Here is a 22,333-nt window from a genome sequence, read left to right as displayed (position 1 = left end):
ACTGACATGAACTTGATGGGAGTCATTGCTTTTCTTCCCTTTTATTTTTCACACAACACACTTCCTTTACACACAGAGCTTCACTTTGATGATAATCATTTTGGTGCTTGGTAGAGCACCAATGTGATAATACAGGAAAAAGTAGTGTTTGTACTTACCAGGAACAGTAAAAATGTTTGATATCTATTTCCAATGATATATCAATCTCTATACTGATCTGTATCAAAATATGTAGATACTCAAAACTTTGACAAATTCTCGACTCTGTCCACAGACCCTCATGGACCCATCTGTACTGTCTTGTCTGTCATGTTATCCTCCACCAATGGCATCATTGGATGTGGTATGGAGCAGTGTGGGCAGTTCAGCACACAGCTCTCTCAGCCATTGTCAGTTTTTGTGGCCTCGAGCCACTGTTACTCAGTCAAGTAGGTTCTCAATTGGCATCACGAGGCTTAAATGCATCCCATTTGAGACCTCCCATGGAAAAATCCCTGGCACTACTGGGAGTAGTGAGAATGAGGGTAGACAAGGATCTATGTCTTATCAGCAGGACTAAACATTTTGCCTCCTGAAGATAAATAAAGGCCAGTAATCTTGTCTCACAATTCATTAGCTTTGTCAACTGAGTTTTCAATAATGGAAATTCTGGGATGCGCGCGTGCGCACACACACACACACACACACACACACACACACACACACACACAATAAATTCCCATGGCCACGCTAGAGCATATTTGGGTGGGTGGGTGTGCTCATGTGTGTACTTTTGCTAGGAAAAGAGCAAGAGCTCGAAAGCTACTGTGAAAACTGTTTTCTGCTCCACGTCTCTGTGCTCCACACATTAGTCTGATATATGTGAGTGACTGCCTTTCAACTGAAATACTACAAAAAATACTTTTATTACAAAGATCTTCACAGTTACCGAAGTACATAATAATATACATATGTACAAAATGCTGTGTTTCACCAAAACTGATACAAAATAAAATATTGTGTTGGATCTGGCAATCATGAGCACACTACAGCATAGTGCAAGTGGAAGTTAAGTAGAATCTGAACAAATTTTGCCACTTTGAATCACATTACTCTCCACCTCTCATTCTACACAGCAATTATTTGTGTGATTACAGTAAAGGATGCACAATCTGCTATGAGATATACATTCACTACAAATCAGAATTAGTGATGGTTCTCTCATTACATACACAGTCTCACATAATAACAAGGCTTTTATTCATCACAGTGATCTCCTCTTCACAAATTCTTCCAAAAGCCTCTCTGCCATTGCTCCGGGTGATTCTTCCCTTTGAGAATTTCCCCCACTGTTGTCACTTTCAGGGAACGACATAACATTCCTTTTCTTTGGACTGTCATTTTTCTTGATTTTAACTGGGGTTTTAGTCACTGGTCTGGAGTTGCTTGCTTCAGTCTCTGTAGTACTCTTTCTTCTAGGTGTCTTTCCTGAAATTTTAGCTTGCACTGTAACAGGACTTCCTTCTCCCAAATTGTTTCTATTCCTATCAAGTACTTGCTCTCCAGCTTGGGCTGTGGAAATACTAGAGAGTTTTTCAGCAGAAGGTTTGAAGTAAGCTGTAGCATCCAGCTGCTGCATATTATCTACTTCTCTAACAGCACTTTTCATTCCTTTAAGTTTGTTGCTCTCCTTTTTCTTGTGACTCTTCTTGGATTTTGAGCTGTCTAGCTCACTATCTGACACAGTATCCTCATGTTTACTTTTTCGCCTTGCCTTGACTACTGAAGAACCTAATGGTTTATGACTTTCATCTTTCATAGAAAGATCTTCTTTATTCCCATATTCTAATTTTTTGATCATATCAGCAAGAATTTTCATCCTTTCAGCTTCCAATGAGCCATCTTCTCTTAAAGGTCCTATACTGTCAGTTTCATGTCCCAAAGGTTGAGAAACAGGACTTTCTTTTTCCTTCTTGATCCTATGTTTGACAGTCAGATGACTACCACCTTCCTCAGTATCCACCATTTTCTTTCTTTTAGGTGTCTTTGGTAGGATTTTGGCCTGCTCTTTTACATGTCCTCTATCTTTGGGAAATTCTGCACTGTACATGCGATGAGCATCTCTTTTGCTGTCTCTAATTGTTAAATTAACTGAATCTTTTTCAGCAGATGTTGCTGACAAACTCAAACCACTGTCAGGGCTACATGTTCGATCAGAATTTTTTATAGTCTGGCTGGAGGACTGATTAATTGCAGCTACTCGCTTGTGTTTGGGAGATCTTTCTGATGATGGAGTTCTATTTAATTTGAGAATATTTTTTAACACATTATCCTCATCTGAATTGTTCCCTTCCTCTGATGTATTTTCACTCCGCACCGAGCTAGATGTTAAACTTTTCCTGGTAATGGAAGATTGTTTTTTAATATTTGTCATGTATTCAAATAGTCTATTGGACATTTGTGTTTTTCCAGATTCTCCACACTGAGCAACCATCTGATTATAGCTATTATTTCCATAATCTTGATTATCACAACTGTCATTAATGTTACTATCTGTTTTCATTGTTCTCTTAGGTTCATTTCCGATACTATTTTTCTTCTTTGCAGATAAATGACTCTCCTTCTTGTTGATTTTCACTTTACTTTCTACAGGTGACTCCAAAACACTTTTTGACAGTTGTTTACTAGACTTATCAGCACTCTCTCTCATCTTATTTTTGTGTTCTGTTTCTTGCATATCAGTTACTGATTTGTTACTCGAGTTTAGATGTGTAGTTGCACCTTTCATCTGATTTTCTATGTCTGAGCAAGGTAAGTTGCTTTCTTGGTGATACGAAACACAATGGCTTCCAGAAAATTGACAATCCTCTGAAATTCTTTTACCTGGACTCTGCTGAGTCGAACTAAGCCTCTTCTCTTTCTTTAATTTTTTTACTTTTACAGGGACATTATCACTTTGAACAGCAGGACTACTTTCTTTCTCCTTCTTTGTGTGTTTTGCTTTCAAAATAGGAGAATGCATGAGTGAAAAAGGGGCCATCGACTCTGATAAATTTGTTGGTTTGAAACCTGAGTGACTTTCTGTGCTACTAGTAAAAGAAAACTTGTTCTCTTTGTTGGTTTTGTGTTCAACAGGAGTTGATGTTATAAGTTCAGTTGTCACAAGTGGTTTCACTTTCTTACATAATTTTTTTAAATGTTCTTGGCTGAATTGCATTTTCGATATCAGTTCTTCAGGAGTGTTATTAACATATGGACTAGTAGTTTCTTCACTCAACTCTGCAGATAATTCTCCCGTAACGTCCCTTTTATTTTTCTTCTTTCTCTTCTTGTCCTGATTTGTAATTTCTTTTGATGTATCTATGCTAAAATCATCTTCAACAGGTTCATCAGCATTAGCTATTTCAATGACATGTTTTTCTTTCTTGCTCTTCTTCTTTTTATGCTTTACACCTTCATTTTGTGTACTGGCAGTATGCTTTTCATCATCATCATCATAAAATGCTTCACCATATTTTCTCTTTTTCTTCTCCAAATGAACAGTACTATTTAAATGATCAAATTCTGATAAATGACAAGAGCTATCAATTTGTTTTTTACTGAGTAAGATCTTTTCCTCATATTGTTGTTGCTCTTCCTCTTGTTGATTTTGGTACAAAGTGCCCCTATCATTGTCTAGCCTATATGTCTGCTCTTCCTGTTTTATTGGATCAATCTGGTCAGCATTTTTCCTTTTCTTCTTCTTGGGTGTTTTCAGGAGACTGCCAGATTCGTTATGGCCCTCATCATCCTTCTCATGAATACTATCGTATTTTTCATGCTTCACAAATACTGAGTCTTGGACATTTCCTCCACTTTCTAAATCTTCATACTTCTTATGTTTCTTTTTCTTTTTGTGTTCTGTTGTGGGTACAGATGCATGAGTGTCTTCATGCTGCTCCAGAAATCCATTACATTTACTAAAGGGAGCAAAAATTTCTTCCTTTTCTGTGGTCTTTTGCTCATCAAATATCTCACTGGGAGGGCCGGACAATGACCTGTAGTGAGAGAGAGAAGGATCACTATGGAGAGACGACATAAAAATTTTAGACTGCACAAGAGCCAATAACAAATAATGATATGTTCCCACTTTCTGACATACGCAATTATAAAATACCAAGTTAATGCTATGAAATATTTCATACTGTTAATCTTTGTCTGCTACACCTTGACAAAAATAATTATTGGCCAAATAATAATCTACCATGCATCAGTAACTACATTGTTCATTAGTTTTTCTGGGCAAAGGAAAAGAAACAAGCAATGTTCTGGTTTTATCAGGCAAAGCATGTGTGCAGAATGCTACACGTACTGTCTGATGTAACCACATGTTTTTCCATAACGGGTATGAATGAAGTCATCTTACAAATTGCACTACTATTTACTTATAACAAGAAAAGAAACACAATCCTACTCCTACTTACAATTTCTAAATTGAATATAGCTGCAAGATAAATAGTAATTACAAAATTTGTGAAACATACATCCATTCTGCCATGTAAATGGCCCATACAGAAATAAATCAAGAAAAACCTGTAATGGGGGGGGGGGGGGGGGCGGTGGTGGGAGGGGGGGGGGCGGTGGCGGGAGGGGGGGGGGAAGATTTGGAGAGAGAAAAATACTTCACTCTGCTTGACAGTTATATGGGTATATTAGCATCCATACTGTGTTTAAAGTCTATGTACAACAAGCATATTCATCCAAAGTGACTTGCATGAAAACACAAATGGCAATCACAGACATATATTAACAATAGTCGATAAAGAAGGTGAACGTACAAGCCAAGAACAATATGAGAAAAATAGTTCTGGGAAACGGAAATACAAAAATAAAATACAAGAGTAGCTGTCGCCACAGCGAAAGAAACTACATGTTGACGAAATAGTTCACAGGTGAAGGTCTGCACGGGCACATTGCTTTGGTAAGTGACCACATTACTGTCCACAGCTGCGCTGATGAACCGACTGTTTAGGGGTCAGCTTGCTGCTTTTATCTCTTCTCCCCTCCCCCGCCCCCCTCTCCCTCCAACCTGCCGCTCTATCCATTACCTGCTCCCAGTGTCTCCCTCCACCTTCCTCCTGCCAACACATTGTTCTGCCCTTGGCTTGTGCCCAGGGACACATGCTGGTAGCATATATGCTGTTACCCCACCCATGCCCAAACTTAGTTCATTGAGGAATATTTCCTTCCGCTTCTTAATCAGACCAAGTGTGTGTTCCTAGGCCTTAATAAGGATGTAGCCACTATCAAGACTGATCAGAGGTTCCCTTCCTCAAATTTTGACAGATTCTTTAACGAAACAGTCCCAAAAGTTAAATGTCTGTGTCAGAATCTTAGTGTATTCGTAATCCATTTTGTGTACTTCCGATAGACAATGTTCCATGACTACTGACTTGCTAGGCTGCTGCAATATGGCATACTGTCAGTGTTCTTGGCAACAATCTTCAGCAGTACACACCATTTGACTGTCACATTACAAGGGTATCTTATAGATCTCAGGTTTTCATAATCAATAATGTCTTTGATACTACGAAGGAGTTTTCATGTTTTAGCTGGTGGGTGGAAGACTATCTTCACTTGATGTTTGCAGAGAATTTGTCCTGTCTTTCCAGATAACGCACCACAAAATGGAATAAACACAATGGCCACATCCTTATGAGTTTCTCTTCTGTTCCTGCCAGTTGTACAGTTTGTGTAGGACGCAGTGCTCTCTGAATTTGCCACTCTGTGTGGCTGCACTTATGGACAATCATCCTCAGATGTTCAAGTTCTTGTTCGAGACTTCTACTGTCATTTTTTGAGCACTGCATTCTTCTGCATTGTACGGTGGCAGCTGTCTGCATTTGGATATATGAAGTGTGAGAGGAAAGTAATACAACTTATTTTTTTATCTATCTAAATTTTTATTTTCTTCAAACAGCAATATCACTCCCTTCAAAGTAGTTCCATTTGGCAGCTATATACTGGCGGAATTGTTTTTCCCCATCTTGGTAGGCTTCTATTGGTAGGACCTTTAACATGTTGGTCACATTCTTTAGAATGTTCTCCTGAGTCCCAAAATGACATCCTTTTAAGGCATTTTCCAATTTTGGGAAAAGAAAAAAGTCACAAGGACTCACATCAGGTGAACAGGGGGAGGGGGGGGGGGGTGGCAGTGGGTCAACAGGAACGCCTTTTGAGGTAAAAAATTCCGTGATGGAACTGACTGTGTGACATGAGGCGTTGTCATGATGCAGCACCAACTTGTCTGCAATATCCAGGCTCACGTAATTCATCCTTTTACTGAGCCTTTCAAGGATATCTTTGTAAAACACTTGGTTGATAGTTTGTCTTTGAGGAACAGATTCTTTATGCACAATACCCCTTACTGTCAAAAAAAGAAAATCAGCATTGTTTTGATCTTCGATTTGCTGATCGAGCGTTTTTCGGTTGAGATGTCTCAGTGTGCCACTCCTCACTTGGCCAATTTGTCTTAGGATCATATTAAAAAAATCCAAGATTCATCAACTACAATGCACAAGTTTCTTCGATCATCATTTTGCTCAGCATTTTTGCACAAAACTTTCACATATGCATATCTTTGGTCAAAATTTGAGGTATGGTGAAAGTGTTTAAGTGGTCACCCATCATCCTTACTGTTAAATGTTGGTCTGATCTTACAAGAGCAAAAACACGTTTGGGTCTTTTCAAAGTTGAAGGTCTCCCCGAGAGAAGTTCATCTTCAATGTGTTCTCAGCTTTCCAAAAATGAGCTGTGCCAGCAAAAAACACATGCTCTTGATAGGAAATGTTAGTGGAAACTAGGAAGCACCTGGAAGTGAGGAACACACCGGTCTCCACAAGTAGAGCAAAACAGCATTGCCAGATCGCTCACAGTGTTCTCAGGCTCGTTACTTTTCTACTTATTCCTCAAAATGTTCCATGCACACATTGACAACAACTAGTGAAAGTGTACTCTCCATGGTTACTCCTTCCATCTGCTCAATATAACCACCATCAAAATGAAAGTATGTCAATGTCAAGACAATTCTGGACAATAAGTTCCAAGGATTCTCGTAAAGGCATTCTGGTGAAAAGAGAAACAATGTTGAAGCTCACCAGGATATCAACATCTTACGTTTAAGATAAATTTCACACAGTTGCGAATACGATGTGAAAACTTTCTGATGTAAGCTATTTAGTGAGAGCGTATGTTGGGGGATCAATTTTGTGAACAGTAGGACATAAAGGCACCCCACCTCTGTGAACCTTCAGATGCCCAGGAAGTCTTGGCAGAACTGGTACTCTCTGTCACAGTTTCTTAATACTTAGTCTGACAAGCCAGTTTCTTTGGGATGCGCCATAGTCTTCCTCTATACCCTCTTCTTTGGTTCAGAGTCTTCTAGTAGACTCCACATCTTCACAATGTAATCTTGGTGTGATAGGACAACAGTTGCTTTGCCTTTGTCAGTTGGTGAGGACTCATCATCTGGATCTTCTCTTAGTTTCCATATAGATGCCATCTACCTGTTAGAGATTTTTTTACATTTCTTTTTTTTTTTTTTTTGTGTCTGAGCATAACAGGTTTTAGAACATACTTCTTCACCTGCTTCAGATGAAAGATGATGATGATGATGATGATCATGGTAGATACGGATTTAGGAGTGAAATCAAAATTGAGGCCTTTCTTAAGAATGGAAACCATGTGTCATCCAGCTGCTTGGCCGTAAGATTGATGGCAGTCTTGCTGGGAGCACCAGAAGGTTGTCTCTCTGATATACATTCAAATTTTGCTATTTGACATGCAGAGTTCAGTGTGGGCTATTTGACGCTATCAGTCTATTCCCACAACCAAAGAATGAACTGGCTGGCCTGTTGTAGATGTAATTTGAATAGTTCTCCAATAGTTGAGTCCAGCAACCTATGACTTCAGCATACTGTTTCCCATACCATGGCTAGGCTGGCAGGTTTCTTGATTTTACTGGCAGCTACTGATGAGTAAACGTGATGCATTATCTCTCAACAAAGTTCAGCACCACACGTTCTTCATGGAATCTCATAGGGAATGCAAGGCACTCAGCAAACAACTTCTCAGGTGTTCCAGCTTGTCAAGTTTTATTGTGCTGCGAAACATTTGCCACCTTAGCTGAGTGGTCAGCTTGACTGTATGCCAGCAAGGAGAATGGGTTTGATTACTGGCCGAAGGAGAATGGGTTTGATTCCTCGCCGGATCAGATATTCTCTCTGCCACAGTGGCATAAAATAAGAAGACTTGCACCAGATGGCCAAATTCTCTGAAAGGAGACTCCCAGCAAAATATGCCTTACCCACATTTCATTTTCCCCCCATATAGATATATTATGTGATTCTGCCACCCACCAGTTACAACACATGTACTGCTTGGTTGTGAGAAAGACAATCACACGCTATGGAAATCTGGGGTCTATCCGATACCCTGTCAATGTGGCAAGACATACGTAAGACAGACGGTGTGCTCTGTTGAAGATCGTTTCTGAAAACACCAAGAGTGCACCAAACTGCAAAAGCCTAACAAGGCAGCAGTCATGGAACATTGCCTATTGGAAATACGCAGAATGGATTGCAATCTTACCACGGTTGACACAGATGTCTAACTTCTGGGCCTGTCTCATTCAAGAATCTATCAAGATTCAAGTAAAGGAACTGCTGATCAATTGTGATAGTGGCTACATCCTTAGTAAGGCCTGAGAACTGCATTTTGTTCGATTAAGAAAGGAAGGAGATTGCCATAATGAACTGACTTCAGAAGCAGGCAGAGCAACAGCAGAGGTGCCACCAGCACACTTCCCTGGCTGCAAATGGAGAATGTGTCAGCGAGAGGAGGGGGAGAGGAGACGTTGGCTGACAGGTCAGAGGTAGGGAGGGAAAGAGATAAAACTTGCTAACTGCTAAGTCATCTGTTCATCAGTGCACCTGATGATGGCAACATGGTCAGTTACTAAACTATTGTGCCCATTAGACCCTGCTATCGGGCTGCTCATCATGAACTATTTTGTTGTGAATTACACTGGAAGGTGGTGATGAATTACAGCTGTCATGCTGATTGCCCATTAAGCTATCAAGTGCATCCAGACAAGGATTAAAGATTAGGGTTTAATGTTCCATTAGCAAATAGATCATCACAGATGAACTGAAGCTCTGATAAAACAGGGAATCAACTGTAACGTTTGCAATGGAATCATTCCAGCATTTGACAGAGCAGTTTAGCAAAAACACTGAAACCCTAAATCTGGACAGTAGTACAGAGATAGACTGATTTAATTTTTGTTCAATCATCTATTTCTATCATGAAAATCACGAACATATTTTATCGAAATATGAAACCCTATAATGAAAAGGGCAATGTACTTGAGGACAATATTATGGAAATGGAAGAGGATGTAGATGAAGATGAAATGGGAGATATGATGTTGTGTGAAGAGTTCGACAGAGCACTGAAAGGCCTGAGTCGAAACAAGGCCCTGGGAGTAGACAACATTCCATTAGAACTACTGACAGCCTTGGGAGAGCCAGTCCTGACAAAACTCTACCATCTGGTGAGCAAAATGTATGAGACAGGCTAAATACCCTCAGACTTCAAGAAGAATATAATAATTCCGATCCCAAAGAAAGCAGGTGCTGACAGATGTGAAAATTTCCGAACAATCAGTTTAATAAGTCACGGATGCAAAATACTAACGCGAATTCTTTACAGATGAATGGAAAAACTGGCAGTAGCTGACCTCGGGGAAGATCAGTTTGGATTCCGTAGAAATATTGGAACACGTGAGGCAATACTGACCCTACGACTTATCTTAGAAGCTAGATTAAGGAAAGGTAAAACTACGTTTCTAGCATTTGTAGACTTAGAGAAAGCGTTTGACAATGTTGACTGGAATACTCTCTTTCAAATTCTGAAGGTGGCAGGGGTAAAATACAGGGAGCAAAAGGCTATTTACAATTTGTGCAGAAACCAGATGGCAGTCATAAGAGTCGAGGGGCATGAAAGGGAAGCAGTGGTTGGGATGGGAGTGAGACAGGGTTGTAGCCTATCCCCGATGTTATTCAATCTGTATATTGAGCAAGCAGTGAAGGAAACGAAAGAAAAATTCGGAGTAGGTATTAAAATCCATGGAGAAGAAATAAAAACTTCGAGGTTTGCCGATGACATTGTAATTCTGTCACAGACATCAAAGGACTTGGAAGAGCAGTTGAACGGAATGGACAGTGTCTTGAAAGGAGGGTAATAGATGAACATCAACAAAAGCAAAACAAGGATAATGGAATGTAGTCGAATTAAGTTGGATGATGCTGAGGGAATTAGATTAGGAAATGAGACACTTAAAGTAGTAAAGGAGTTTTGCTATTTGGGGAGCAAAATAACTGATGATGCTTGAAGTAGAGAGGATATAAAATGTAGACTGGCAATGGCAAGGAAAGCGTTTCTGAAGAAGAGGAATTTGTTAACAACGAGTATAGATAAGAGTGTCAGGAAGTCGTTTCTGAAAGTATTTGTATGGAGCGTAGCCATGTATGGAAGTGAAACATAGACGATAACTAGTTTGGACAAGAAGAGAATAGAAGCTTTCGAAATGTGGTGCTACAGAAGAATGCTGAAGATTAGATGGGTAGATCATATAACTAATGAGGAGGTATTGAATAGGATTGGGGAGAAGAGAAGTTTGTGGCACAACTTGACTAGAAGAAGGGATTGGTTGGTAGGACATGTTCTGAGGCATCAAGGGATCACCAATTTAGTATTGGAGGCCAGCGTTGAGGGTAAAAATCATAGAGGGAGACCAAGAGATGAATACACTGAACAGATTCAGAAGGATGTAGGTTGCAGTAGGTACTGGGAGATGATGAAGCTTGCACACGATAGAGTAGCATGGAGAGCTGCATCAAACCAGTCTCAGGACTGAAGACCACAACAACAACAACATCTGTGAGTACCAGGCGTGAGTCGTGCTTCAGTAGCTCAGATGGTAGAGCACTTGCCCGCGAAAGGCAAAGGTCCCGAGTTCGAGTCTCGGTCGGGCACACAGTTTTAATCTGCCAGGAAGTTTCATATCAGCGCACACTCCGCTGCAGAGTGAAAATCTCATTCTGGAAACATCCCCCAGGCTGTGGCTAAGCCATGTCTCCGCAATATCCTTTCTTTCAGGAGTGCTAGTTCTGCAAGGTTCACAGGAGAGCTTCTGTAAAGTTTGGAAGGTAGGAGACGAGGTACTGGCAGAAGTAAATCTGTGAGTACCGGGCGTGAGTCGTGCTTCGGTAGCTCAGATGGTAGAGCACTTGCCCGCGAAAGGCAAAAGTCCCGAGTTCGAGTCTCGGTCGGGCACACAGTTTTAATCTGCCAGGAAGTTTCATATCAGCGCACACTCCGCTGCAGAGTGAAAATCTCATTCTGGTTCCTGACACTTAAATCTATACTCAATGTTAACAAATTTCTCTTCTTCAGAAACACTTTCCTTGCCATTGCCAGTCTACATTTGATATCCTCTCTACTTCGACCATCATCAGTTATTTTGCTCCCCAAATAGCAAATCTCCTTTACTACTTTAAGTGTCTCATTTCCTAATCTAATTCCCTCAGCATCACCCAACTTAATTTGACTACATTCCATTATCCTCGTTTTGCTTTACCCAGACTGTTATATGAAGCAAAATACAGGATATTGGACAACAATAAAATGGAAATGAAGTAATTTGAAATACCCCATGGGGCAGAAGATGTAAATTGTGAAAAAAAAACTACTACATACTATAGATGTTCAGTTGTACTGGAAGGAAAGAGCGAGTGAGGGGGTTGGAGAAGCATACAGTATGATCTCTCTCTCTCTCTCTCTCTCTCTCTCTCTCTCTCTCTCTCTCTCTCTTTCTCTCTTTGCTTTTCTTGGCATGCCTGAATACTGGTGTGATTTCAGGTGCTCAGCCGACTTCTTGACTCCATATTCCAGCAGAAAATGGACTCAGCAGCTCAACTGACCAATCGAAAACACATCATTAATTACACATATGGTAATTACTGTGAGCTGAATATACAACTAACTAGGGTTTATCCTGAAAATGTTGAACACAGATCTCATGTATTGCAGAAATCCTCAAAGTCTTTTCTAAATGTTTACAAATAAATGCTAATACAAAATTAATCATATGACAGCAGGAAAGTCCAATAAACTTGTTTCACAGAATACATACTGAGTTGATGTGCCAAGCTATCATGTCCTATATGAGTACTATATCTGTAAGCTTTTAAATATTTTGGAAAAGTACTGATTTTTACAATGGCTGTATGCCACTTTCTTAAAACTAGCAATTTTCCTCAAACAACAGACCATCGTCACTTACAAAAATTACAGGATGACCTTGTTAAAATAATGTTAAAAATATTTTTACAAATAAGTGTTAATAAAGGGTAGCAGTCGTGTCAATTACGTTACAATGTGTAAAAAATAAATATATAAAAACTTTATCAAAAACAAACCCTGTGTGTGTGTGTGTGTGTGTGTGTGTGTGTGTGTGTGTGAGAGAGAGAGAGAGAGAGAGAGAGAGAGAGAGAGAGAGAGAGAGAGAGAGGGAGAGAGAGCGAGTGGGGTGAGAGAGAGAGAATAAAACACTACAGCTATGGAACCCACTACCTCTACACCTGAAATAGCATGTTACATGAGCATTCATTTTGTTTGTTTCCTTAATATTTGCAATTACTTACCCCACATCAAGCAAACAGCCTAACATATATGGAAGGCTACCAGTAAGGTCCAACGATTCTACTCTAAAAGTGACTTCCTGTCCAATTTCAACATAATATCCTTGCCAGTCTCCATCTGTTTCACATTCTGGTCTAGGTATAGACACGTTGAATGCCTTGTGCACAAGACATCCAACATGATCTGCACTTCTTTTATTCACAATACCTGCATACAACAAATAATGTAATATTATTCAGCAACAAATAATTTAATAAGCAATTTAATAAGCAGCAGGATTACATGAAAACAAAATAATTACCACGTAGAACACATCCTACTTCAGGCCTAAACAGATAAAAATCAGCTTGGATAGTAAGGTAAAGTCGAGAATCATCGTATAACACATTTGCAATATTCTTCACAATTTTTATGTTCTTGTAGCTCAAAAGTATTCCTTTCAACCTGAAAATAAGTACTAATGAGAGCATACATTTCAGTATTTCATAAAGTATCAACACAAATATATTATTTACACCAATCTGCAGTGTGAATGTCAGTAAGTGCTCCTGTACAGAATCAGTAAGGAGACGTGAGGTAACTGAGCGATAATTTCACAACATGAACTTAATTAATCCTTTTTATTTTAAAGCCAGACATTTCTTATGTTTTATTTAAAATAGTCTTTAACATAGTGTTTTATTTTAGAACAATTTGTTCACACTGAAATTTTCCCTGAGTGTCTGAGTTAAAGAAAAAAATCAAACAAAAAATTTTTTTCAAGTGGGCCTAGTTATTTCAAGATACTCCATATAAGTAGTGTTATTCTGATTTGGGATATCTTTGCCTACTGATGAACATAATTAACTTAAACAGAAAGATCACACTTACTTCAATAATTGTGTTATTACCAGTATCAAAGAAATTGCAGACAGACAGTTGTTTATAGCAACATGATGTCGGGGTGGTATAAGACATGTGATGTGATGCAGCAGGTTCAAGATGGTTGCAAATTGGAAATTTGTGGTAAGTACTATGGGACCAAACTGCTGAGGTCATCAGTCACTATGCTTACACACTACTTAAACTAACTAACACTAAGGACAACACACACACACACCCATGCCCAAGGGTGGACTCGAATCTCCGACACGGGGAGCCCCACGAACCGTGGCAAGGCGTCTCAGAACGCATGGCTACTCCGCGCGGCCGAGATGGTTGCATTGTGTTCCTGAGCTACCCAGATCAATTTATTTTATTATCGATTTACTTGAAATGTACGTTGTGTATCCACCATACATCAATTATGCTGGCTTCTATGAGCCAATATTCTTTGAAAATACAAATTCTTGAAAATCCCAGTTGAAAATCTTCATCCAACTATGTTAATTTTCTGACATTGCAGTCTGTGCAGGTACTCTGTTGATCCAGTTTTCCATTAGCTACATTTCCCTTAGCCAAACAAAACATTTGGCATCATTTCATTATCTGCTGATGAACACAGTAAGACTAGTGTTTCCTCATCCAGAAGAACCCATCTTATGTTTGCGCTACGTGCCAAATGCTCCAAAAACTCTGGTTTAAAGGAGTCATGAAAAAAATGAGGTTTAATCACAGTTATATATGGGGACTAGTGTAGCAGGGGATACAACCCGTCGGCTTTGGACAATGACGTCACAAGTCGCCAATCGAGAAGCGGTTCTTCTTAGTGTTGTAGCCCCCTTCAGTGGCTGATAAGTGTTTTTTGGCTTTTTTAAAAAAAATCTCACGAGATAGAATAAACAGATCCACTTTATTAAGCAATCAGTAAAAAAACGAAACTGAAACATAACAGCAAAAGCGAAAATGGTAAACTGCTCTCTGGCGACTTGTGACGTCATTGTCCAAAGCCGACGGCTTGTATCCCCTGCTACACTAGACCCTATATATGTGTTCTAGCTTTCCCGGCATATTTAGTTCCATCACAGTGGCAGCAAGCTTTTAAAAAGTCATAAATTACCCATAAGTTGGTCTGATCAAAATGAAGATGTTCAATACTGCGAGGTGTCTTTATAAAAAGCAAGTGCCTATCCCTGATGAAAAAAGCATTCCATGCCTAGTCATTGATGTTCGAATTGTGACTGAAGTTTGTTTAGTTTAATATAACACTCAATGGTATTCAATCTTCTGATTCTCAGCCCAAATCCAGTTTTGTCTATTGTTTGATTACATCTGCCAGTTGTCCTTCACCTTTTGAAGATAGATATGATAACATAACCACCGCCATTGCCTCCTTGTGGTGTGTGCCCCTTCCCTTGTTTATCATTAAAGTAATGTTTTAAGGTGGGGTGAGGGATGTTGCAGAAATGTCTTATTTCCATTTTTCACAACATCTAGTGCATGCATCAGGTCTCCAGCACTGTTAGTAAGTTCAGCTCACTTTGAGTTTTTCTCCCGTATATCAACACAATGACCTATGCTGGATAAAAGTTGTGCTAATTTTATTACTAAGGTTATCCTTAAATTAATTTTAATCCACATTTACTAATTGCAGTAGAGCTAAATAAATTACTTTTTTAAATGGGGTAACTAGGCTATGAGGGTCAACTGGTCCCACATAGCCCAGGTGCCCCATTTCATAAATCTGTAGATGACAAGTCAGCCATGCATGCTAGAAATATAAAATTATCTGAAGAGTCAGAAACAAACATTCATGTGAAAACTATTCTGTCTAGCCTGTATTGGGGGGATTTGGAGGGGGAAACCTGGGGAAATGTGAATGTGACACACACTACAAGGGTCTCATACAAACTTAATTATTTATAATATAGATAGTTCATCCATCCTACGAATCGAGAATCTTCCCATCCTAGGAATAAAGAATCTTGATGATTTTTGCCATTACTGATATCAGTAGTGGCAAGATATCAGCCTTAGGAATTCCAAGACTTTCCCAAATGTTTTAATTTTAAGTTTTCAGTTTGAAAGTTTGTCTAATTTTTCATTCACTATTGTAAATTTTCATTTATTTTATTAATTTTGGTTTTATATTAACACATTATGCTAAATGGCTATCTCAGGCATTAAGTTTGTCTGCTCTTGCCCCTACTGTGGTTACTGGTAAGACCTGACAAAAGTCTCCAGAAACAAAAATGGTACAGTCGGACTATTGGGCTATTGTTACACAAATGTCAAATTGTTCTGTGGAATACTTCAATGGAGTTTTACAGGACGTAAGAACCTCATACCAAACAAGGGAAGTGCAATGCTGCATCAATTACCAGTGTTAGTTTGCTTTGAAACATTGCAGATGCTGCATGTATCATAGGCACAGACTGTCACAGAATGTTTCGGAAGCAGAATGAGTGGTTCATCAAGGTCCTGCAAAGCTAGTGCTGGAGATACATAATAGGGCAGCATTATGCCTATCACGACTACATGGCAAAGGCATCGTTTTCACAGCAGCAGGTGACTCACTTAATTGTAATTCAGCCAATTAGAATGAAATATTTGTAAATCATACACACAAATCTTCCTTATTAACCCTTTAACTTCTCTGAGAGTGTTAACGTGCGTGCCTTTGTACCTGTCCCTGTGTGCTCTGAATGTGTTTACACGGGCCACGTGTCTGTTCAGAGTACCAGGTAGGACTGGTTGCACGTGAAAACACGTTCAGAGCACACAGGGACAGGTACAAAGGTGTGCGCATTAACACGTCCAGAGCAGTTAAAGGGTTAATCACCCCATCAATTACTGAAAACCAGATCAATATCTCTCAGTATTTCCCAAGATTTTTAATGGATTACAAACACAATGTAAGTTTGTTATGGCAAAAAAATATGTTTATGTGGTTTAGTTCATATAACGACCATATCTTTTGACTGCACCAAGTTCGAAGCTTAAATATTTTACGCAGCCAAGGGACCATACACCTTATAAATTTCAACAAGCCTCGACTCGTTCCTGAGAAAACTAGGTCTTCACACGCAGTCAGACAGACAATGAAGTGATCCTTAGGTTTTATTTTGACCAACTGAGTAATGTAACCTTAAAAATAAAAACAGAGTTAAAATCTTGCACAGAACCATGTTGTTATGGAGTAAAACAATTGAAAACTTTACAGTCTAGATATGCCTGGCAAATGCTTTTGGATGAGATCCTGTGTATTGTTTTAAAGACAAAACACTTAATTCTGCTCTGGCAACACCATCAGAATTAAATATCCATCTCCTCCTCGGGGAAGATACTGTGATCCAGGTACCTTAAACTTCCTATATCTTTCAGACTTCAGAATAACTTTTTGCATGGGTTCACTAACGTAAGGTTCTCTTTCTCTCAATTCTTCTATTCTTTTACTTACAATAGTGTTACCAAATGGAGAATACTAATTTCTTTCCATTTTTCAAATTCTTCCTGATCCAAAACAGATGAATTTCTTCTCCCTTTTTTGCAGTGTTCTCTCACAGTAAATCTTGACTGTAAATCTTCAGTTTCTCAGCTCCAGTTATGTTTTAGCACTGTCTACCCCTCACCATCTAAGTGTTTTTGCAGTGCAAAAAAGACCACCCTGCCCTTATTTCCCAATTACCCATTTATACCACAAAAAATTTGTAATGGCGTCTCCAATGTCCTCAAAATAAAAATCATAATTATCCTAATTAATTTTCTTCCCACAAATCACCCCTTTAAAAGTACTTTACATAAACAGACTACTGAGAGAAACTATATCTTTCACAAAAAAGCATGCTTAGCTATACAAAATCTCCATCATTAACTAGACAGAAAATGTAATTTTAATAACATAATGCTAGACTTGGTTCTGCAGCATTAGCACTGGTGATAATTTTATCAGTGAATTGTTCACAAACTTGTTAAGTGGTCTTAAGAAGCTGAAATGCAGTCTAAATAACATAAAATGACCCATAACTAATTATTATGAGACTGGTCATAACGTGCCTAAGAGTTGCAAGAGACAAATATCAGTGTTCAACTTTACATGACTCTACATACCAACAAGGTCTTTTACCAGAAAACTATGCAGTACCAATCATCTATGAAATAGAACCTAGACAGGTAAAGCAACATTTGCTCCAAGTAGCTGTAATTTCTGATTTTGGAGCAGAAAGTTCCAGTTCTAGCTACACTAATTCCAGTCATTGATGACATAGGAGAGAATATTTTGAGGCACGTCTACTGTTATACAAGATGCTGTTGTGACAAATAAAGATTGTAGACTAATCTGTTACTAAAACCTATATTAGCATTCACCTTCGTGGTTAGCCAATCCATAAAAAATTATCACATTTCAACCTAACCTAGACCTTGGATTAACAGATCAGCCTGTAATTAAAAACAAGATTTCAGGGAAAGGGGGAGGAAGGGGAAGCGTCCTAATACCACACACTGTCGAAATTTTTATGGGACATGCACACACTGCAACACTAAAAAAGTGGATAGTAACTTGAATACCACATATCAGTTAACAGATAAATAAATACATTAACGTTCGTTCCACATCAGTGATTAACGTAACTACAATATAATAACGGCAGTAATATTTATAACAACTTATAACAACGTCAAAAGTCTAGAGAAAAATCATTTCCATTACACACTTCTTAACTTTCCTGGGTACGTACAGGTACGCTTTTATATCGAGGTAAAAGGGCTGAGGGACAATAGCAATATTTTTATAATGAAACTAAAATCTTCCTTCAATTCTACAGCGAAATAATTTCCAAAACAGTACTTACTCGTGGTCAAACTTGGCTAAGTTTGCATCCAAAACCTCGTGTATAGAACCTTGCAAATCACTTAAGCTGTAAGGTTGGAGAGGTAGTTTTCGGATACTCCTTTGCAGCACAACACGGGCCTTTTCATCCTGTATCAAAGCATTCAACTCCTTCAGCGTAAACCGTAAAACAGATTTTTTCGACATTATGTTGACCACCAAAAACAATAACAAACAACGGTGTTTCCCGATGCAAACATCTCGAATACGAAGAAACGTCACTAAACCTAAATTATATTCCTTGAAATTTCACAGTGGATCAAAGTTTTATTTCCTAAATTATATTGCCACAATACTCAAAAATCGTAGTAAAACTCAAATAAATACAATTGTGTCATTAATAGGATGAGAGAGATGCTGCAACACTCAAGGCGCTAAAATCTTATTTGGGAGGAGCACAGTTCAGCCACCAGGAACTCTATTAAAAAAGAATAATAATACAACCATTATGAAGAGCATAGCAGAGGGTACTTCCAAATGAACTCAATAGTAGGGTTTTTTTTCCTGTGGCTGCTTAAATGCCTCTGTGGGCACTGGAATTGATCTGGTCTCTTCTCCACTGTCCCTACAGAAGCGAACCGAATTATATTTTTTGATTTCTCACTTAATGCCTGTTCCCGAATCTTTGAAAGCAGGTTTGCACGGGATTGTTGAAAACTTCGTAACAGATTGGTGTGTTCAGCATTTTCGTGACGCTCTTCTTTTTGTCGAACAAGCAAACCAATGACCATGTGTCCTGCTCTTCTGTCTATACCTTCAAATATACCCTGACAGGCATACTTCCTACTGAGCCCACATACTAGAGCTATGTTCTTGGAGGGAATGCACAAGTGTTTTGTAAGCAATCTCTGCTGCAGGCTGAATGCATTTTCTTTACAGTAGAATTGAATTGATTTATTCACCTTTGAGCATTATATCGGCGTTTTCAAAGTTTACATGCAACTATGATTACAGAAATACTTGATGTTTATACATTAGACTTCACACATTTGTAGGTGACGATACTCATTTTACAGTTGTGTATCTCATGAAAAATGAATCGGTAGGACTGGAATATATTGAACAGTGTGAACCATTGGCAACTGCTCATTTCAGTTTGAGGATCACTAGCTTTCACTGTGATACCGGAGGTGAATATCTGTCAAATGAGATGGAAAACTTCTTTAACTCAGGATCGCTCGCACCTATTGTCGCCCACACTCCGGTGTTACATTTTTTTCTAACAAAGATATTTTTTTACGCTTTTGCCTGTAGGTGCCATACAGAGATAAAATTAGCAAGTAAATTACTTCTTTATTATTACCAAAAATTATAATAACATATGAACATTAGATGAAACATATATTTTGCTGTAGTTTTAAAAATTCAGTATGTAGTGGCTACACACAATTTATCATTACATCACAGCACTTCTCCTAACAGCACTTCGAAACAATGACTGAAATTGAACATCCAGGGTCACCATGAGACCCGTTACACTGAACTGAGTCAATTCCAGCTTCATGTGACGAACAAACATGCCAAGTAAAATCACTCGTTTCTGTATGTTCCTTACGAATGGAAGTGGAACAAAAATGGCAGCGATGCTGTGTGTATCTGTTTTTTCTTTTAGAGCAGTAGTGACATCTTGTTTTTTCTCTTGATTCACTTGCTTCTTCTGCTTTTATTTTCTCCTTCAAGTGTTGTGATTTGCTAGGAATTTGCATACGTTTGATCACATGTGCTTTCGTAAGCACCATACTCAGTTCTGTTAGGACTCTTCTCTTGGCATTAAGTCATTCATATTCATTTTGTATATTATTTGAGCATTTATCGCCCCGATGTTCAGCAAGGTGAAAACAGCCTAAGAAGCTAACAATTTGCTTATTCTTGTAACAGAATATTAGGATTTCAGACGGTCGGGAACATCAGCGCCTCCTTTCCTAAGATTGTAAAATGTAATCACTTCAGGTTTATTTGATTCGCCACTCTACACATCTATACTATCGTCTCTCTGCATGGTAGATATCATTAGCACAATCTTTTTCTGTTTCTTGTTCGAAACATATGAGCAAAGAAGACAATTGTTACCTGGCTTCTCTCCAAACGCGAAAATGATGCTTTTTATTGACCTATCCTTTACAGACAGTAGTTCTGGTGAAATTTCTCTCTTATTAGTCCGGAAGATACCTACTACTGTGAGTCGATGATTGGTGTATAGTTCGTTAGCGACTGGCATAGATGTAACATAACTGTCCAACGCCACATTCCTGTCTGTGTTTTAAATGGGTCGAATTAATTGTAACATCACATTCCTAGCATCATTAAGCACTTGATACGGACCAGCAGGTTGTTTGCCTGCATATATTTCCTTATTCAGCGTGAAAAAAGATCAAGCACCACATAGGGCGTATACTTTTATTCAATATTTTGCTCGGTTATTGGGAATATACCGCCTGAATTTGCAGCGTCCACGGAAAGCTCCCAGCATTTCGTCTGTTGTTTCAGTGCTCCTACATCGTAATTATCCTTGCAGACGTCAGCAAACGCGTCGAATATTTCCTTAATCGGTGCCAGATTATCTGCTGCCATCGTCCGCACCCTCGTAGACTTGTCACCAAATCGTACAGCTTGTAGAACAGTATAAGATCTTCGTCTGCTCATCTATTCAATAAAAAAAAATCTGGGCAGTTCCATCAGCGGCCCATAGTTCATAGGTATTGAGGTGCTGTGACCTTTTTACTCCAGCGAGATATAAAACACCTAGCAAAGCAGATAATTCTTCAAAATCTGTCAGTGGGCAGTTTCTAGCACCCTGTGAATAACATGCTGCCATTCTGTCTAGTTCTTGGTTTGTGTACTTTACAATGCGATCAATTACACACTGCCTGAAAAAAATACTTTCCAGCAGTTGAGAGCAGTTTCCGAATTTTTTGCTTCCCCCTTTATACCTCGAAGTTGTGCCACAATATTCTGACGATCAGTTTTTGATGGAGGGGCTTTATGTTTGAATAATTTTGTTTTCCTATCCCTACTATGATAAATATCACGATAAGCAGATGTTGCGGCCAGTGTAGACGCAGTTTCAGAATTGCTGTCAGACTGCTCTGTTGTTGTTTCTTATCTCTTCATGTTCAGACTGTTCATTGGTATCTGAAGACAGGCCTTCCAAATGGATAGTCTCATCCAGCAGATCCTCTACCCACATCAATATCGTTTCGTCTGATGTGACACCTATCCAGGGAGATTTTATGTACACAAATCAAAAAAACTTTTGCATCACCTTGGTTCTGAGACATCCAGAGCCCGCACAGAAAATAGAAATCAACATAAACATGATTTCTGCCCTTTTTATTGCTCATGAAAACCACACATTGCATGTTGCATCACCATGCAGCGAAACCTTCAGAGGTGGTGGTCCAGACTGAAGTAGACACTGCTACCTCTATACCCAGTAGCAAGTCCTCTTTCATCGATGTATGCCTGTATTCGTCGTGGAATACTATCATCGAGTCAGTGTTGGTCCAGATTGTTCATTCCTCAAGAACGATTCGGCGTAGATCCCTCAGAGTGGTTGGTGGGTCACGTCGTCCATAAACAGCCCTTTTCAACCTATCCCAGGCATGTTCGATAGGGTTTATGTCTGGAGAACATGCTGGCCCCTCTAGTCGGGTATGTCGTTATCCTGGAGGAAGTCATTCACAAGATGTGCACGATGGGGGCGCGAATTGTCGTCCATGAAGACGAATACCTCGCCAGTATGCTGCCGATATGGTTGCGCTATCGGTCGCAGGATGGCATTCACGTATCGTACAGCCATTACGGCACCTTCCACGACTACCAGCGGCGTATGTCGGCCCCACATAATGCCACCCCAAAACA

At 39.2% G+C, this 22,333-nt stretch overlaps 1 protein-coding gene across 1 annotated transcript; it reads right to left on the bottom strand.

Moving 5' to 3' along the window:
* Positions 1–886: 886 nt before the first annotated feature.
* On the bottom strand, positions 887–18,663 carry LOC124605363 (titin homolog). Its single transcript, XM_047136991.1, has 4 exons — positions 18,435–18,663; positions 13,025–13,167; positions 12,726–12,930; positions 887–4,016 (listed from the first exon to the last, which is right to left on the bottom strand). The coding sequence occupies exons 1-4, from the start codon at positions 18,617–18,619 to the stop codon at positions 1,244–1,246; spliced, it is 3,306 nt and encodes a 1,101-aa protein (XP_046992947.1). The 5' UTR covers positions 18,620–18,663; the 3' UTR covers positions 887–1,243.
* Between the last annotated feature and the right edge of the window lie 3,670 nt (positions 18,664–22,333).

The sequence above is a fragment of the Schistocerca americana genome, chromosome 3 (genome assembly GCF_021461395.2).
Source record: "Schistocerca americana isolate TAMUIC-IGC-003095 chromosome 3, iqSchAmer2.1, whole genome shotgun sequence".
NCBI lineage: Eukaryota > Metazoa > Arthropoda > Insecta > Orthoptera > Acrididae > Schistocerca > Schistocerca americana.
Note: the sequence above shows the minus strand (reverse complement) of the source record. Positions and strands in the feature narration are given on the sequence as shown.

What these genes read in the sequence shown, in the direction of transcription:
- LOC124605363 (XM_047136991.1), bottom strand. Translation starts at nt 18,619, where the DNA reads ATGTCGAAAAAATCTGTTTTACGGTTTACGCTGAAGGAGTTGAATGCT. An exon ending in TTAGCCAAGTTTGACCACGA is followed by an intron (nt 13,168 to 18,434) that starts GTAAGTACTGTT and finishes ACTTATTTTCAG; the next exon opens with GTTGAAAGGAATACTTTTGA. An exon ending in GGCTGTTTGCTTGATGTGGG is followed by an intron (nt 4,017 to 12,725) that starts GTAAGTAATTGC and finishes CTCTCACTACAG; the next exon opens with GTCATTGTCCGGCCCTCCCA.